Source organism: Caretta caretta, chromosome 3 (assembly GCF_965140235.1).
Source record: "Caretta caretta isolate rCarCar2 chromosome 3, rCarCar1.hap1, whole genome shotgun sequence".
NCBI lineage: Eukaryota > Metazoa > Chordata > Testudines > Cheloniidae > Caretta > Caretta caretta.
The window spans coordinates 115,705,009-115,725,168 of record NC_134208.1 but is presented as its reverse complement, the minus strand read 5'-3'; the positions used below and the strand labels follow the sequence as shown (position 1 = coordinate 115,725,168).

General features: G+C 39.6%; 1 protein-coding gene across 9 annotated transcripts in view; it reads left to right on the top strand.

The window, feature by feature from the left end:
- Positions 1-20,160, top strand: part of RMND1 (required for meiotic nuclear division 1 homolog) — a 50,496-nt gene that overhangs the window by 12,414 nt on the left and 17,922 nt on the right. For 7 of the 9 annotated variants that reach the window (XM_048844225.2, XM_048844230.2, XM_048844227.2 and 4 more), the window contains 3 exons: positions 9,697-9,805; positions 15,612-15,687; positions 16,805-16,844. The exons of 1 other annotated variant lie outside the window; for it this stretch is intronic. In XM_048844225.2, coding sequence (XP_048700182.2) covers positions 9,697-9,805; positions 15,612-15,687; positions 16,805-16,844 — 225 coding nt within the window. Of the gene's footprint in view, positions 1-7,261; positions 7,356-9,696; positions 9,806-15,611; positions 15,688-16,804; positions 16,845-20,160 lie in introns of those variants that run through there. One more of the 9 variants, XM_048844231.2, reaches the window with a different exon arrangement.

Below are 20,160 nucleotides of genomic sequence, written 5' to 3'. Positions count from 1 at the left end.
CCATTTTTCTGCTGTTAAGAAAGTAATATGAAGGTATACAGAATACATTTCCAAATCGGTTTAAAAAAATTTCAGTTCAGGGAAGAAATAAGCAAAAATACTTAGGAAGTTTGTTTAGCTAGACAACAGAAGTATAACATTTTTTCTTTTTTGAGTCTGATTTTGCTATTCTTATCTTTAAAGGGATAGTTACATCATGTCAAGCTAAAGAGAAATAAATTATGCAAAAATGTTCCTTTCATTGGAAGCTCACAATATTTTCCTATAATCAGTCCTGAATTAGTGCATAGTTGTTGCATATACATTTCCCTAGGGGTTGGAGAAGGACAGCTATACATTTTGTATAGCTAGTTTCTGGGTCTGAGAATAAGCACATCATTGCACTTAGTGTTTGTGATACAATCAATGACAGGGCAAATCTTGCTTCCCTGATTCATGTGGGAAGTTCCATTGAAATCAGTAGAACTACTTGAATAAGTTGGGTGAGGAAGATTTGGTCTGACATTTATAAATGAAGGTAGTGTTTGTCACAAAGCTCTGCAGACCTGTTGGTTAAATAACTCCCAAATGATGGCAGAGGATAGAAACTGCATCAACAGAGCATGAGGACTGAATCATTCAAAAGGAAAAACTTGTATGCTCTTAAGAAACCATCTGGCATTGGGGTAAAGATGAGTAGTATGCCAGTGTAGTGTATGTTTGTGGGATTCAATCGGAACAAATCAATCAAGAAATCCATTTAACAACAACTGTCAATAGATATCTTTGCTACCCATTTCGCAGCGAATACTAGACCATACTTAACATTTTGCTAAATGATGACCAAGAGGGGGTTATCGTTGAGCTGAGGCTGAAGCATATGTCTACACTACAGTGTAAGCCCATGCTTGAGCCTGGAATATGGTTACTTTTTCGGGTCTGCACATTGCCATGTGGACGCCAGAGCCCTAAGTTCAAGCACAGGTTAGAAAAGTCTTAATGTAGGGTTAAAGTACAATGTAGATGCTCAAGCTTAGGGTTCCCTAACACAGTTCAGCTGACTTGAGTCCCACAAACTCTGGGCATACCTTTTGAGGCTTGTGAAAAGCACTATACAAAACTAACAAATTGCTTAATTTTTTGACACTTCCATAAGCAGAATATGCATGTAAAAATATGAGGTGCAGCTGTGATTTTTCCATTGTCAAAAGGCAGAGCAAACTGTCTGAAGTACTGAAATAGTACTTCTTTCAGAGGAAGCTTTCACATTTCAAAACATTATGCCAGAGGTCACACAAATTCAGGCCTAATAAAAACATTTGTTATTTCAGAAATGACTTCTGTGCGTTTTCTTAACGTACAGCTCCACCTACTGGAATGCTGACATTTTGTAACCCAGCAAAAGGCTGACACAGAACACACTGCAACAAGAACATATGTTGACATTAAAAAAAACTTTCCTTGCATTGTACAAAAAGTCTCTAAAAGGCGTGTCTGAATCTCTATGGATAGTAATTCCATGCTCTAATAAGAATATAACAGTAGGGATCTATTATCAATCACCCGACCAGGACAGTGATGGTGACTATGAAATGCTAAGGGGGATTAGAGAGGTTATCAAAATAAAGAACTCAATAATAGTGGGGGATTTCAGTTATCCCCATATTGACTGGGTAAATGTCACCTCAGGACGAAATGCAGAGACAAAATTTCTCGATACTTTACCAGCTGCTCCAAGAAGCAGTCACTTACAGGAACCCACAAGGGGAAAGGCAATTCTTGATCTAGTCCTGAGTGGAGTTCAGGATCTGGTCCAAGAAGTAACTAACAGGACCGCTTAGAAATAGTGACCAAAATATAATAACATTTAACATTCCTGTGGTGGGAAGAACACCTCAGCAGCCCAACACTGTGGCATTTAATTTCAGAAAGGGGAACTATGCAAAAATGAGGAGGTTAGTTAAACAGAAATTAAAAGGTACAGTGACTAGAGTAGAATCCCTGGAAGCTGCATGGACACTTCAAAGACACCATAATAGAGGCCCAACTTAAATGTATACCCCAAATTAAAAAACCACAGTAAAAGCACTAAAAAAGAACCAGCATGGCTTAACAACCATGTAAAAGAAAGCAGTGAGAGATAAAAAGGCATCTTTTAAAAAGTAGAAGTCAAATCCTAGTGGGGTAAATAGAAAGGAGCAAACACACTGCCAAATTAAGTGTAAAAATGTAATAAGAAAAGCCAAAAAGGAGTTTGAAGAACAGCTAGCAAAAAACTCAAAAGGTAATAATAACAAAATGTTTTTTAAGTACTTCAGAAGCAGGAAGCCTGCTAAACAACCAGTGGGGCCCCTGGACAATAGAGATACAAAAGGAGCACTTAAGACGACAAAGTCATTGCGGAGAAACTAAATTAATTCTTTGCTTCAGTCTTCACGGCTGAGGATGTTAGGGAGATTCCCAAACCTGAGCCGTCTTTTGTAGGTGACAAATCTGAGGAATTGTCACAGATCGAAGTGTCATTAGAGGAGGTTTTGGAATTAATTGAGAAACTCAACAGTAACAAGTCACCGGGACCAGATGGCATTCAGAGAGTTCTCAAAGAATGCAAGTGTGAAATTGCGGAACTATTAACTATGGTTTATAACCTGCCCTTTAAATCAGCTACTGTACCCAATGACTGGAAGATAGCTAATGTAACGCCAATATTTAAAAAGGGCTCTAGAGGTGATCCTGGCAGTTACAGACTGGTAAGTTTAACATCAGTACCGGGCAAATTAGTTGAAACAATAGTAAAGAATAAAATTGTCAGACCCATAGAAGAACATAAATTGTTGTGCAAAAGTCAACATGGTTTCCGTAAAGGAAAATCATGTCTTACTAATCTATTAGAGTTCTTTAAAGGGGTCAACAAACATGTGGACAAGGGGGATCCAGTGGACATAGTGAACTTAGATTTCCAGAAAGCCTTTGACAAGGTCTCTTACCAAAGGCTCTTACATAAATTAAGTTTCGTGGGATAAGAGGGAAGATCCTTTCATGGATTGAGAACACATTAAAAGACAGGGAACAAAAGGTAGGAATAAATGGTAAATTTTCAGAATGGAGAGGGGTAACTAGAGGTGTTCCCCAAGGGTTGGTCCTAGGACCAATCCTATTCAACTTATTCATAAATGATCTGGAGAAAGGGGTAAACAGTGAGGTGGCAAAGTTTGCGGATGATTCTAAACTGCTCAAGATAGTTAAGACCAAACCAGACTGTGAAAAACTTCAAAAAAATCTCACAAAACTAAATGATTGGGCAACAAAATGGCAAATGAAATTTAATGTGGATAAATGTAAAGTAATGCACATTGGAAAAAATAACCCCAACTATACATACAATATGATGGGGGCTAATTTAGCTACAACTAATCAGGAAAGAGATCTTGGAGTCATCATGGATAGTTCTCTGAAGACATTCATACAGTGTACAGCGGCAGTCTAAAAAACCTAACAGGATGTTAGGAATCATTAAAAATGGGATAGAGAATAAGACGGAGAGTATCTTATTGCTCTTATATAAATCCATGGTATGCTCACATCTTGAATACTGTGTATAGATGTGGTCCCCTCATCTCAAAAAAGATACTGGCATTAGAAAAGGTTCAGAAAAGGGCAACTAAAATGATTAGGGATTTGGAATGGGTCCCATTTTAGGAGAGATTGAAAAGACTAGGACTTTTCAGCTTGGAAAAGAGAAGACTAAGGGGGGATATGATAGAGGTCTATAAAATCATGAGTGGGGTGGAGAAAGTGAATAAGGAAAAGTTATTTACTTGTTCCCATAATATAAGAACTAGGGGCCACCAAATGAAATTAATGGGCAGCAGGTTTAAAACAAATAAAAGGAAGTTCTTCTTCACTCAGTGCACAGTCAACCTGTGGAACTCCTTGCCTGAGGAGGTTATGAAGGCTAGGACTATAACAGGGTTTAAAAGAGAACTAGATAAATTTATGGAGGTTAAGTCCATTTATAGCTATTAGCCAGGATGGGTAAGGAATGGTGTCCCTAGCTTCTATTTGTCAGAGGGTGGAGATTGATGGCAGGAGAGAGATCACTAGATCGTTACCTGTTAGGTGCCCCAGAGGGAGTGAACCTGGCATTGGCCACTGTCGGCAGACAGGATACTGGGCTGGATGGACCTTTGATCTGACTCAGTATGGCCATTCTTATGACTTCTGCAAGATGACTGATGTAGTCCCAATGAATGGAGCAGAGTGAATTGATTCAGCTCAATCAGTTGATTTAAATAGGCAAGCAGGAAACCTTGATTTAAATAATTGATTTTAATCTTGTTTTGCGTTTCTGTTCTTTAGTTATTTTTCTAAAAGTTTGATTCTCATTGGTTAGTTAATCATTGAAACATGTTGATTTGCAACATAATATAGTGGATTGGTTTTGTTTTTTTGTTTTTTTGGGTTTTTTTACACTAAATTTGGTATTTCTTTTTGCTAACCATGGAGATAAACTATACCTACACACATTTAGGCAGTTACATAGCTTAACATACATTTATTCAGATTCTTAATTATGTTAAGAAATGTGTCAATCATTTTTGATTCACTAGATTTTTTTTTTTATTCTTGTGATTCATGTCAAGCTGCCTTTGGTTGAAAACTGGAAATCAATTAAAATACACAACAACAGCATTTTAAGATTGCTGTTCATTAGTTAAATAAATCTACCTTAAATGTGCTGGACACAGAAGAAAAATTTATCAAAAGATGTTTTGCATTTAAAACTGATTTATTAAACAAAGTATCCATGGCTAGGGATTGAACCTTTTCTGATCACCGTGTCTTGCAAGGTTTTAGAACTAGCAGATCTCATCCTTACACCGTCATAGTTTGGAAAAGGAAAATGAGCTTTACTGATCTTAACTCCCAATGAGTTTCTCAACTTAGAATGAGCTAGTCATTGAACTGACCAGATAAATAAACTGAAAGGAAGAAAATATTTTCTTTTTACCTGCAGAAGAGGCTACTCTTGTTAAAAGCTGGTTTAGCACTTCAGCAAAGTCTGGTTCCAGGTGCTTAGCCAGTAGGTTGACTTTCTTTAAAACTTTGGCAGCAAACATGTACTGCTTGAATATTTTTATTTATATTATTTCAATAAATTAAGGTAAGTTTAGGCCTTAATATAGGTTATCATAATTTCAAACTTAATTTCCCATACATTTCTTTTTAAATATAAACCTATTTAAATGAAAAAAAAAATCTGTTTTTTGTGGAGTTCTTAACTCTGTTTTTATCCACCCTGAAATGGAAAATCTTTGAGGTATTTTTCCAAGGTGTCATTTGTTTTCCTCACTAACTTTTATTCTGCATAGGCCCTTACACTGTGGTATCTGAGTGCCTTTCAGTAGTGTATTGAACAGTGTGACTATACCTCTATCATGTGTTGTTTGTTCTCTCAATCTCCCCAGAGGGAGGAGCATATATAGTGTAGGGTTTTTTTAAAACGGTTTAAAAAAAAAATTAATATACATGTTGCTATATGTTCCTTAGAGAAGGCAATGCAAAGGAAATGTCTTGCACTTGTAACAGAAAGTGGTAATGTTTGTAATGGTCCTTAGTTCCTGTGGGAGTTCATTCCACGGTCTCAGACTGTCCCCTGAGAAAGTTCTGTCTCCTGCACAGATGAGCTTTACCCTTATTGTAGAGAGTTCAATAGAGTAGAGTGTGCCAGAGGAATGTGGTTGTCAACCATGGTCTTCATCCCAGAGCTTTAGGCAGTCTTAGATATCCTGGCCCCACGCCATGGAGCACCTTGAATATGATTCAGTTCTATGGGAAATCAGTGTAGAGAGCAGGGGACAACTTGTGTGCTCACAGCCTGTGTGGTTGAAGAGAGATACTGTAACATTCTGTACTAGTTGGGGTTTCCTGAGTGCTGAAGGTTTTATGCGCAGGTATATTACATTGTTGTACTCCAGCTGAGAAGTGACTAAGGCTTGTATAAATGAGGTCAGGCCATCATCTGCCAAGGTGGGACAGAATCTCTTAGCCTACTGGAGGTGATAGAAAGCATTACTCATGAATGCTTCTGTGGAACAGTTTAGCATCAATGAGGAATCCAAGAATTCTCCTAAACTATGAACTTCAAATTGACCAATTTTGAATGTGTACCTTTCACCAGTGGAGACTGTGCTGTGACTGCAGACTCCTGAAAATGCTTTTCTCTACCCACCATCATCACCTCTGGTCCTTGAAAAGCACAATCTACTCTTCCTTTGCATATCTTGAATAAACCCAGAACTCTTCAAACATGCAGGCTATATGATTATCACTGCAGTTGTAAAAGAGCATGCTGCTGTATCTGAATCATAAGTAGCCTTTAGAGAGTGTTTGACTACATCCTGCCTTTTGGAATGATGGCTTTAGGTTCCCTCTTTAGGTCTTCTGGCAGGTGATCCATGAGGGATTTCAGCTTGTTCTTTTGGAAGTAGTCTCATCTGGAAGTAGTCTGGCCAAAAGAGTTAGACAGTTAGTCATCCTCATTCACAGAATAGATGAGGAATAAGCCTTCTTATCAAGGAGATTAAGTTTCCTTATACTCTGTCATCAGGAGAGGATTTTAGTATTTCTTCAGCGACTACCGAATACTTGATGCGGGGTGCTGGTAGAAATATCCCAGCCATGGCAGTGCAGATTTGTCTGTGGTAGTCTGTCAGCTTTTGTGGAAGAAACTAGGATGAGTGGATGGGTTACTTGCAAGTCCTTGGATTGACCAAACAAGTCCTCAGTGATTAGTAGTATCACTATTCTGTCTAGCTGCTGTGGCCACAAAGTATGAAACAACCTCCTGTTCAGCTGTCTAAAGTGGTAGCTATGCAGGCTAGTAAGAACTTGAATTTTAAGTGCAGACACAGTAGGTGAGGTGGTTCTTACATTCCTAAGAGCCCATGAAGACTGAATCCCTATAGGGATGCTAAGGAATAGGTTCTTCTTCCAGGTTTCCTGTTTTAAAGATTCAAATCCTTCAGCTAGTGGGGCAGAGGATGCGGTCTTCAATGGAAACTGGAGAACTACATTTAAGAACCAGAGTCCCCAGCTTTGTTACAGGGCCTTTTTCTAGGTTTTGATATTCAAGACTGTCCAAACCATTCTGCTAGTTCCATAGGGATAATGTGATGAACAGCAGTTCATTCACCCTGGTGCTTTAGACTGACTGATTCCTTCTTCCCCTTCAGTCCAAGGTCTTAATGGATCCACACCTCTGCTTGGCTTTTGCCAACGAAGAGGGTCCTGGTGCTCAGTCTGAGCTTCTCAGAGAGCCTGCACAATCAGGGAGGACGAGGTAAAGGTAGTACAGGAGAACACGCTCCCAGCAAGTGAGTCTTTGAGGAAGATGAGCCATTGTGCATGCATTGACCTCTCTGCATTACACAAAGAGGGCACATGTAAAGCTGGTTACCTTACCAGCCATCCTTCAGTGCCAACTGGAGGCATCCATAGCACTAAGAGAGTAAAACAACAAATTTAAATTGAAAAACTGAAAACCATGTTATGGGGCTTCTAGTCTAAAACAAGTGACAAAGAACTGCGTAAGATGGAAAGCAACTAGAGCAGAGATGGGCAAACTACGGCCCATGAGTCACATCCGGCCCGTGGGACCATCCTGCCCGGCCCTTGAACTCACAGCCGGGTAGGCTATCCCCCTTTCCCCGCAGCCTCAGCTCGCCGTGCCGCCAGCACTCTGAGTGGTGGGGCTGCGAGCTCCTGCTGGGCAGCACGACTGGCTCCAGCCGGGCAGTATGGCTGCCAGTCCTGGTGCTCTGAGCGGCATGGTAAGGGGGTAGGGAGCAGGGGGGTTGGGTAAGGGGCAGGTGGTCCTAGGGGGCAGTTAGGGGACAGTTGGATAGGTGTGGGGCCTGTCAGGGGGCAGGGGTGTGGATTGGTGGTGGGGTCCTGGGGGTGGGAGGGGACAGTCAGGGGACAAAGAGCAGGGGGGGATTGGATGGGTCAAGGGTTCGGGGGGACAGTCAGGGGGCAGATAGGGGGCAGGGGCTAGGCTGTTTGGGGAGGCACAGCCTTCCCTACCCAGCCCTCCATACAGTTTCAGAACTCCAATGTGGTCCTCAGGCCAAAAAGTTTGCCCACCACTGAACTAGAGGAAGGTTGAGGGTTTCTGACTGTGTACAGCTAGCTGGAAGGAACTGAGGAATAGAGCTGCTGCTCTCTCTGTAACCTTGGGCCCAAATGTTTGGGACCATGAGGGACCATTTTTGCAATTCCAATAACCTAAGCTTTCTAGAAACTTAGGGTAAAGACATGGATTTTATCAGCGTGAGAGTGTATAGTTGTACAAGAAATACTCTTAAAACCAGAACTTTATTTAAACAATTCTAGCAAGTGAACTGGCAACAAATACCTTCCATTGTTAAGTTAGCCTTCCAAAATGGTCATGAACATTTACCAGATACAAAACCATTCACTCATTCTTAATATAAGGGTGATCTTAAACATGAATATTTTATTTGCTTCTCAAATTAAGCTCCTTACCCCAGATGAGTGATGAAGTAGAATTTTTCTAGGCTGTGTTAAACGTAGAATTGTAACAATCATTGAATTGATGAGATAATAAGATTAGGGCAGGGATAAGAAAAAGGCTTACATTAAAAGGAAACAAAGTTTTGCTGTATGGGCACTGATTCACATAACTGGGTATAGGCATCTCTGTGAGAAAGTAGGTTCTCATCAAGTTACATGGGGTTTGATAAGCATCAGGAGTGACTCTCGCATACAACATGAAATGCACCCCCAAAAGTAAAAAGCCTTTTCCAGTAGTATTATAATCAGCTGCAGATTGCCAGTGTGTCTCATTTGCAACTGTGTGACAATACACTTTTTTCATCCATTACATTGTGCCTACAGTTTGTTTCAGTGTGGTGTTTTAGGTATTTAACATATGTTCTTTGAATATTGAAAGATTATGGCAGTTATCTGCTGTTCTGCATTAGGAGCAGTGGAGAGCACACTGTTCTTTCATGAATACTGTGCTAGCTCTCTGCAGCGTGAAATGTATCCCCTACAGTTGTCCATTTCTATTGATTGGTGCAAAGCACGGAAGGGCTATGGCCCATTCTGCACTCCAGCCCTTTTTGAGGTAGTTTAGATCCCAGGGATTGCAAATGGGGAGTAGGCTCTGCACTCACAAGAATATTGGGCCTGCCGTTGTGACTAGCCCTTGCTCAGGAGACATGGGGTGGGCGGGAACTGGCCCTATTACCTTAGTTTCTTAAGGGCCTGATCCTCAATGGGAGCCTTGCCATTGTTTTCACTTGGGAGCAAGTCCTAAGTCATGTACAAAATTAAGTAGCAGTAAGAGTGGAAGGATGGTCTTTCTGTTAAGGCACTGGACTGGCATTCAGGAGACCTGAGTTCCGTTCCTGGCTTTGTCATAAGGCGACTTAAGGCACATCACTTTATCTGTTGCTCCAGTCCCCTATCTGTAAAATAGGGATAATTATACTCCACTATCTCTTAGGGACAGGATAAATTCATTAGTGTTTGTGTGGTGCTCTGATATTATGGTGATGACCACCATAGAGAAACTAATAATTAAATGAATGTCAAATCATATAACAAACTTGGCCACAGAGCCAGACATATATCCTGTAAACATGTCACTTCAGCATTTTTTTAACCCAAGCTTGTATTCCTTTGGCACAGGATCTGATGCAGTGCACAGCCTTCGCAACAGCAGATGAATATCATCTTGGTAATCTGTGTCATGACCTGACTTCATATGGATATGTTGAAATAACAAGTTTGCCTAGAGGTAGATTTTTAAAACCTATTTTGAGCAGCTTTATCTTATTTTGGGAACAAAATATGGGTGAGTTATATAGAAAAGTAGTAGTAATTTTCTACACTCTCATATGTACTTTGACATAGTATCGGAATATTTTGATACCGTCGAACAAAATTGCCTTCTCACAATTTTCTTAATAAAACAAAAACTGAAGACAAAACAAACCTTTGGCAGAGCAACATTCTCCGCACTTGCAAATAACTTATGATTTTCCAGAAATGACAGAACTGGTTGGAAAATAGGATCCCTCCTCCCCACCAAAAATAAATTGCCCCGAAAAAATCATTTTGAAAGTTTGATAAAAGAATTTCTATTTTTGCAAGAAGTTTCAAATGGAAGGTTGTTCTGTTTCTAATCAACATTTCAAAACAAAAATGAAGTTTTTCATATTTTTTCTTCCTTTATGCCACTTTTCCTGGTGAGGTTGCAGCGGCAGCATGGAGAGTAAGAAGGACCAGACGTCCTTTTCCTCCGCAACAGATTCTAGCTGTTGTCCCACAACTTTTAAACAAAATAAAAAATGGTGGGATATTTGATAACCAAAATTCTTCATTTTGAAAAATGTCGGAAAAAAATAAATTGTCAAATAAAAATTTCTCAAATCTTTTGACAAAAACCCTCCTTTCCAACTACAAAATTTTTTAGTCTGAACATTTTTTGACCAGCTGTCATGTATAGTAAGTGGTAATATAAGAAGGTAGCTGGTAACTTAAGATGATAACATAACCAATAAGTTGTAATCTATATATTGACTACAAAAGGTCTAAACTAGAATGCAGTAATATACCATCTGTTCTGCAGCCTACTTGTTACTGGGAAATACGAAGCTTTTTCTAGTAAGTAGTCCTTTGCCATCAAATTCGGCAGAATTAAGCTTTCATCTGAAAGTTTCTAGATATTATAGTTATGAATATAGCACAGCAGTAGTTTACATGCAGATTGTCATCTTTAGTCTCCAGACAGTTCTAATTCCTCTATAGTTGCTCATAACTTTACCAATCTGCAGCAAAATGAAAGCTGACCAGTCTTGGCAGTTTCACAGCTGTTAATCAGAGCCCTGCAGATAAAAGTAAAAACACATCTTTCACTCTGCTCTTGCTTGGAAAAGCTAAGAGGCATTGTTGCTTTTTATTGGGGAGGAAGCTTGGGATGGGAATAGAATAGTGAAGACATCTTTTGTGGGAAGCTGAATAGAGCAGTGGTGATATCCTCAACCCACCCATCCACTGCAGGGGTCTTTGGGGTGGAAAGGAGGGAGGGAGGGAGGGGATGCGGTTTCTTTCCTGCAGCCAGAAAGTTTAGAGGTTTCATATTTATTGGGCATTCTAGTGTGAGGGTGATTTTAAAAGCCCAGAACAAGATCCTGGGAGAGCAGCCTGGTTAGAATTCCAACAATCTCCCCTTTCCTTGCAGCTGGCTGGACTTCTCATCAGGGCACTTTCCCTAATCATTGATGCTCTTTTCCTGATCTTTATTGTCCCTTGCATGTCTGATAAACTTCTCCAGCCCTGATCTGTATTATGAATTTAAGATGTGTCCCCTGAATACTGCAAGCTGGCCATTAATAGGAGGAGAGAGAAGCTTGCTGAATATTTACCCTTTAAAACAAAATTACACACCAAAGTGAAAGGATACCTTTCTGATCAAGAAAATACAGTGGATATAGTGGGCCAAATTTAATCACTAGTGTAACTGTTGAAGAGTCCACTACGGCAAGCCTTCAACAAAATATTTGGCAATGATTCAACCTGAGATTTCTCAGAAAATCTGTGAAGCTGTGGCTTGGATATGAATATTGTGTGATGAATGCTGAATTAGCTGAAGGGTACTAACCAGAGAATAATTCTTGGAATCGTTGTTGGTCTGGAAGACCACAAGTGGGCTTCCACAAATGTTGGCTCTTGAACAGTTTACTATCTTGGAAGAAGTGGAGAGTACATTAGTTAAACTAACAATGTATGTGAAGGTAAGAGGGATGAAAGATACTGTTAATAGGCATTTCAGCAGTGCTCAGCATAGTATCAGGGTGTTTCACAAACCTTAATGAATTAAGCCTGGCCAAACCCCAGTAATGAAAGAAAGTGATATTAACTCGTATTACAGATGAGGATGCAGAGACAACTTACACTACTGTAAACGAGAACAGAATCTAGCCCTTTGGCTTCAAACACAAAATACTTTTGGACATATTTTGCTTGGAAAGATTAATGTGGAAGAATGAAACACTGTACAACAGGTCTATGTGTATTAGAACAAGGGAGGCAATGCTTCCATATGAGCACTGGCTTTTTACTTCGAGGCAGTAATTTTGTCTTTTCTGTTTTATACAGCACAATGGGGGTCCTAACCCAGTTGGGGCCTTTACCATAAGATAAATATTATTATTGTTGGTGGTGGTGCCATCCCCCCAATTGTAGCTGCCATGTCTATTTCCTCACTGCTTGCTCTGACTTCTCTTCTCTCATAGATGCAAGTTTTCTACTGGGTTGGAGGGAGATTTAAAACACTTGTTCTTTTCAAAATGTGATTGTGCTAGCAGCTAGGATGTTTTGTGGGTAGTCATATCCTCATGCTGAATGTAGTGTCAGATGGCATGCTGACATGGCAATGGTTGGATAACAACTCGCTCAATCTTGTACACTGGAGAGTAAAATGTTGAGCATATATAAGCACAAAGTAACAAACTTGGGAATTATGTCCCTAGTCCCTGCCTACTAAAGTGCACTGGTTGCATTGTTGTTTCATTTGGCAGCTATAGAATCATAGGTTTGGAAGGGACTTCTAATCCAGTCGTCTGCACTCAAGGCAGGACTAAGTATTGTCTAGATCACCCCTGACAAGTGTTTGTCTAACCTGCTTTTAAAAACCTCCAATGACTAAGGAGATTCCACAATCTCCCTCTGCAATTTGTTCCAGTACTTAAGTACCCTGACAGGAATTTTTTCCTAATGTCCAACCTAGACCTCCCATGCTGCAATTTAAGCATATTGCTTCTTGTCCTGTCCTCACAGGTTAAGGAGAAAAATTTTTCTCCCTCCTCCTTGTACCAACCTTTTATGTACTGGAAAACTTATGGTGTCTCCCCTCAGTCTTCTCTTCTCCAGATCAAACAAAACCAGTTTTGTCAGTCTTTCCTCATCAGTCATGTTTTCGAGACCTTTAATCATTTTTGTTGTTCTCCTCTGGACTTTCTCCAATTTGTCACACCTTTCCTGAAATGTGACTCCCAGAACTGGACACAATACTCTGTGCTGATAAGACCTCAGCTGGAGTAGAGTGGAAAAATTACTTCTTGTGTCTTGCTTACAACACTCCTGCTAATATATCCCAGAATGATGTTTTGCAATAGTGTTACACTGTTGACTCCTGTTTAGCTTGTGATCCACTGTGACCTCCAGATCCCTTTCTGCTAATATATCCCAGAATGATGTTTTGCAATAGTGTTACACTGTTGACTCCTGTTTAGCTTGTGATCCACTGTGACCTCCAGATCCCTTTCTGCAGTACTCCTTCCAAGGCAGTCATTTCCCATTTTGTATGTGTGCAATTGATTGATCCTTCTTAAGTGGAGTACTTTGCATTTGTTCTTATTAAAAATTTCAGCCTATTTACTTCAGACTATTCAGTTTTTCCAAATCATTTTGAATTTTAATCCTGCCCTTCAATGCACTTACAACCCCACCTAGCTTGGTATCATCTGCAAACTTTATAAGCATACTGTCTATGCCATTATTGAAATAGTTGACAAAGACATGGAACAGAACCAGACCCAGGACGATCCCTGTGGGACCCCACTCAGTATGCCCTTCCAGCTTGACTGTGTACCACTGATAACTACTCTGGGAACAGTTTTGCAACCAGTTATGCACCCACCTTATAGTAGCTTCGTCTAGGTTGTATTTTCTTTGTTTGTTTATGAGAAGGTCATGCAAGACCATATCAAAAGTCTTACTAAAGTCAAGATATACCACACCTACTGTTTCCCCCCATTCACAAAGCTTGTTACCCTTTCAAAGAAAGCTATTAGGTTGGTTTGACATGATTTGTTCTTGACAAATCCATGCTGATTGTCACTATAGTATTTCTAAGGTGGTAAGTAACAGAGTACCACAGATTTTCCTAGAAGGCCACAGACATGAGGAAAAGTAGTATTTGGTGGGATATGGAGGTGGGAAGTTGTGGCTTATCCTAATTAGGTATAAACTTTTGAAATGCCTGCCTAATTAGTAATTTATTACTAAATGATTCTTCAACTTTTCTCTCTCATTCTGTTCATGCAGTTCTCTGGTAACCACAGTGGACACAATTCTGGCATGGTATAAGTGGACAAAACTCCCATTAAATGTAATGGGATTTGTGCCCACTTTATACCATGATATTACATGTTATGTAATTCATTCTATGTCAAATGTATTTTAACCATGATGGAAAGTATAACAAATACAGATGAAATAACTGGGCTGTGATATTTTAACATGGGAAAATGAAGGGATATGCTGACAAGTGCTCTCTTCCATCAGAGAACACTGATGATATTGTAATAGTTTTGCATAGCATTTGAGACTTTTGATCATTTTGAGCATTTGATCAACCACTACAACAAAAAGAAAAGGAGTACTTGTGGCACCTTAGAGACTAACCAATTTATTTGAGCATAAGCTTTTGTGAGCTACAGCTCACTTCATCACTTCAACAACTTTCCCAATTCTGTACTGCCTTAGTGGATAAAAGTCATGGCTTTTAAGTGGCCGGTGTCAATTCAGTTTCCATTGGAAATGAATCCACATCACAGTCACCACCTCAAGTAGCCTTAATAGATACTTGTTTGCCAAGTAAGTTTGCAATAAGGCAAAGGACTGAATGGGCACAGACCCTGAATTTAACACTTCACCCCAGCCCTAGAAGTGATTCGGTCACATTGGGGTTGATGCACATTTGACTGCTATCTTAAGCCTTGTCTGCACTAAAAAGGGTTTGCTGGTATAGTTACACCAGCAACCCCTCACAGCTTATCCCAATTCCCCAAATGAAATAAACCATAGCAGCAAAAACGCTCTTTTTGCTGGTAAAACTGCATCAACACTAGGGCTTTTGGCAGCATGGCTATGTCTGTTATGGGGTATGATTTTTCACACTCCTAACCAACATAACTATGCTGGCAAAACTTAGTGTAGACCTGGATTTTGCTGTATGGACAAAGAGGATTTCAGTCTCCTGGCTAGCAAGCGCAACAGGGAGGTTGTCTGCAACTGTGGGGCACACCATTGTTCCTCACACATCAGTCAGAATTCCTCTGGGTGGTATCTACTGACTCCTGGGTCTCCTTCATAGAGCAGTGTTTACTTTCCAGGGTTCTCTGCTTGATATCCCCTGTCCGATTCCCTTGTTTACACCTATGACCTCACTCCCATTCCTATTTTTCATTTGTTGTCCGCTGCCATCAGTTCCATCCTGTGTCCTATATTTTTCATGAGTACTATATTTCACTAAAAATTTAAGGGAACTGGGCTAGTGGAATGCAAAAATCAAAATCGGGAATGAATGTGCATTTTTGAGAACCCATGCAATTCTATGGATTGTAATTGCTTCTTATACTCCCTCCTTGAAAGCATTTCTATTTTAAAAAAAATATGTAGTACTTTTATTTTGGAAGTACTGTTCCCAGATAAAGACTGTTAAAACTGGAGTTAGTTATAAATGTTTAACAGGTATAAAATACTGAAACTGTTGTGCCTCCTAAAGTGTTATTCCCTTCCTCTTATTTTTAAACTAGATGCAGCAAATGTTTTGGTGATTGGCACAGAAAATGCTGCAAAAGAATATGATCTTGGTATGATTTTTTTCTTCAGGTAAGTTGCAAACCAAGCCTGGCACATATGATACATGGGGATGTAGCAAGCTACTTTGTCAGAGTTCAGGGCAACTGCACCTGAATTTTCTTCTCGTAGTCTGGCAAGGGTACCCTTTCTAGGCTTCAGGCTCCTCAAGCACTCACCTCACTTGGGTAGAGCCCCATGTTTTTCTACAGTGTGAAAGTCAGACTGGCTTAGCAGATAAGCTTTGCTTCTCCTCAGAGGCTATAAATGTGTACATATGCTAATTAGTTTACCAGAGATCCTCCCAACTCCAACAGGGGCTCTGGCAGGTGACCAGCCCTCTCATCCCCACCAAGGGGTTTTCTGTGGTTACAAGTTAATAACAGCTGTTAGTGCAGAACAAGCACCCCGTGAATCTGAGTTCCTCATTGTTAGGCCTCTGATCTTGTCCTCATGTAACAGGTAATGAGCAGACAAAAGTCCCCTTCTCAGGGTGAAGCTTCAAAAGGCTGAGTTGTTGCACAACTGGAGAGGTACATTTGCATACACCTTCCCCTAGAGATTTCCTGGGAAACCCACAATTTTAAAATTCATTCTTGTCCAGCCTATTGGTTCAAATAGTCCTTTGACGCAAATAAAACTTCCCACGGTTTGTTAATCATGTCTCCCCCCTAGGGCATTACAAACAATCCCCCAATAATGCTACACATTTTTATTTTTAATACAATGAACATGTAAGATACTGAAACTTAAATAAGTTAAACTTCTTTGAATTAAAGTGAGTCCAGGCTATTGCAGGAAATTGCCATATCTCACACGTATTTTATTTTAATTATGTTAAAAAAAAAAAAAAGAGAGAGTGTTTCCTTCTGGAGATCCAGGAAACACGATGCAACCACTTACATGTTAAATAATTAAATAATTCTGACTTTAAAACTATATTTGGGTATTTTTTGTATTAAAATTAAAGCATGATTAACAGCATATTTTTATGGGGCTCATATGAAGAATAAGCATTGTAAATTTTCTTGATTCACTTTGTGCAGAGGCAATTCCTGACAATGTGACTGTAGCATTAAAGCACTTTTAGGTACAAAACAATGTAATCTGACCCTCAAGCCTAATGCATCCTTATGTTCTGTTAACACAGGGAAGGGTCTGTTGTGTTTTGGAATGTGGAAGAGAAAACTGTAAGTAGAAAAAGAAGCTGTATTATTTAAATATCAAAGCTGATTAAGGTGAAATTCCTGCAAAGCCTGAGCAGATGGGTTTTGCATAGGTGACCTATGGAGGTGAGGGCAGGATTACATTATTCTCCTCAGTGAAGACAGCCACTTGGTGCTGTATCAGACAAGTGTGGATTGCTCTTGTGTAATCTTCATATCCTGCCTGCTTGCATAAGGTGGACAGGTCTTCCACAGTGCTACTGTTAGAAAATAATATCCCAGTTATAGCAAAGTAGAAGCTCTAAGATGCCTTGCAGACCATGCCACCTAGTGCTGAAAGCCAGTCAAGTCTCATGAATTAACTGGAGTCAAGTCAGGTCAGTATAGCAGTGTAACAACAAGGAACCTCTAGATAATTTTTCAGCATGTGATACTTTTCCCTCTCTTTCAATACTGAACTGCACCTGGATGATATTTTGGGGCACTGTGCTGTTGGATGTGTCATCTTAGACCAGAGGTCCCTCATCTCTTGCAATCACTGTAGATCCCATATCCTGGCCATGTACCAGCTGAAGCTTCCCCTGCAGCCGGAATTGGGTACAGTGGAACTGATTCTTTGTTGCTGTGCACCTTGTAGTTATTTACACAAGTACAAAGTGGATGTAAAATATCAACAGAGCAGAATGGGAGCATTTTATACCTACTTCTAATTCACTTTTCACTAGTTTTTTTTTTTAAAAACTACACAAGGGTCAGGATAATAGAGAAGCAGATATAACGTCTGGTCTGCACACACTTTTTGTATTGGTGTAACTTGGTTAGGGGTTTGGGGTTTTTTTGTTTTGTTTTTTAAACCAAAATAGTTATACCTGCACAACCCCTAGTATGAAATGCAGTTACACTAGGTGCCACCTACTCATGTATTTTATTTCCCTTATTCTACTGGAATAATCTACACCAGTATAAGTGCCTTTATACCAGTATAACTGAAGGGCACCTTAAATATTACACAGGGTCCTTGGAGGTTGTTGGAAGTTTTGCTTAGTCCCTTGTATGGTCTTTAATTTTCCACGAATGATTTAGCACCTGCCTCTTGATTTCTCTTGAAAAGTCTACAAGGAAGATTTTACATCTAGGCTGTTACATTCAATTGAGGCTTTCAACAGTGTTCCATCTGCTCAACACTTGCTTCACTAGTGGTGGATACACTTGAATAAAATAGAAGACATTTCACTTTTTTATAATGTGCTGACTGCCATATTTAGCCAAATCAGAGAATATTGTAGTTGTTTCAAATCTGAGAAAACCTTGAAGAAAGTAGAAGCACTGCATCTAGCATGGTATTGCTGTAAACCTTTGCTCAGATGCAAATATATAAGCTGTCTGTTGCTAAATTTCTATGTGTTATTTGTATTTTTAATAGGGCTGCCAGTAGAAGGGGGGGAGAAACTTGTTTTGGTGTACAAGTCATTGCACAAGCTTAAAACTAAAATCAATGTTCTTCTTTGAGTGAATCAATGTTTTTAGACTTTTTGGGCTCCAGCTACCCACAGTTCACAGCTTGGGATAGGCATAGATTTAAACTCTTGCCAAACAGAATTCTAACACACTTTGACTGGCCAGTACTGATGGGGCCAAACAGGGTTAAAACCATGATGTTCTAATAAAGGTAAAGACATAAGTTAAACACTTTTAGAACTACTTTAAGATGATTTGGCTCAACTATAGCATCCACCCAAACAGTGTTTAGATTCCCATTTGGCCACAGTCAAATTAAAAGCATGTTTGAGGATTTTTGTTTTTAAAAAAATCCTCAATTTTAAGGCCATTGTAAATAAGGTCCATGTCCTCAAAATTCTTAACTATAAACAGACAAGCTTTCATGTCAAAGAGTGAGGATAATGGTATGGATTATTTACTTTATCTGCAATCAAGGTACTGGTACTGATCAATTCTAGTTCTACTTATTCCAGATTGCACACTACATTTTCAAAGATCTGACAAAAAGGATCATTGCTCTTCAGTTCACTGCAACATCTTCTGCTGAAAGCAATAGAAGACCATATAGACTTCAAAAGACCTATCACAGATTTCACTCCAGATGCAGCTTCGTACTAAAAGACTGGGTGGTTTGGTTTTTGTTTGTTGTGGTTTAGTTTCCTGATTAGCCAACATTTAAACTGCTCTCCACAATCAAATTATATAGCTTCAGTAGGTAATAAACATTCTGATTAAAGAATCTGTTTTCACGTTCCAGTATTCCAGTACAGAATCTTTGAGATTTCAGGTACAAGCTAAAATTCTCTCTTGATCTTAAGTTCTAAGTCTCTCAACAAACAGTATCAAATTGGTAGCATACCTAATGATCTGTATGCCATCTGGAACTTGAACTGCTAGTTGATCTAGTAGAACTACTAGGCTGGCAAATGAGGGAAGAGGTTCAGACAGTTGCTCTGTTTTCCCTTGAGTTGGGGTCTATAAACTTAACCCAAAAGCATTAGCTTTTTAAGAAGCCAGACTTAAAATAGCAGTTTGTTTTTGTAAGTCAAGAAAATAGTTAAATCAAGGTTGCAGACTTAAAGACAGAACTCAAAATGAAGATTCTTTGGCTGAATCTGCTTCATTTTTAAAGGTTAAAAATATGATCTTCACATTAGTGTCCACTGCAGCAGTAGATGGCTGGGGTACCATAAAAAGAAAATGGCTGATAGTTGCCCCATTTCTGCACCACATGACTCGGAGACAAAACACGTTGCTCAAAAGAAATGCACAAGTGAAGCAGAATAAAGTTAGTAATTACTAAGACCATGTGTACACTATCACTTACATCAGCAAAACTTATATCACTCAGGGTGTAAAAAAAAAAAACACCTCCCCCATCCCAAGTGACAGTGTGCACATCACTATGTCGATGAGAGAGCTTCTCCCGCTGACATAGCTACCACCACTCATTGGAGGTGGTTTAAATATGTCGATGGGAGAAGTCTCTCCCATCAGCATACAGTGGCTACAAGAGAAATCTTACTGCAGCGCAGCTGCATCAGTACAGCTGTGCCACTGTAATGTCTCTAGTGTAGCCAGAGCCCAAGATAGATATACATTAGCTATGGATTTGGGGAGATTGCATGAGCTGTAACTGATTTGGTGCAGAACACCGTTCATATCACTTTGCCTGCCACAAATTTAAATCCTTTTGTTTCTCTAAACACTCATACTGTTGCACTTTACAGAAATGCCATTGCAAAACAATGACTGCACTTTAGCAATGATGTGTTCCAGAGTGCATGCAGTATCTTTGTTGTGCAACAACAAAAACACACCCTTAGATTAGGAGTAAATC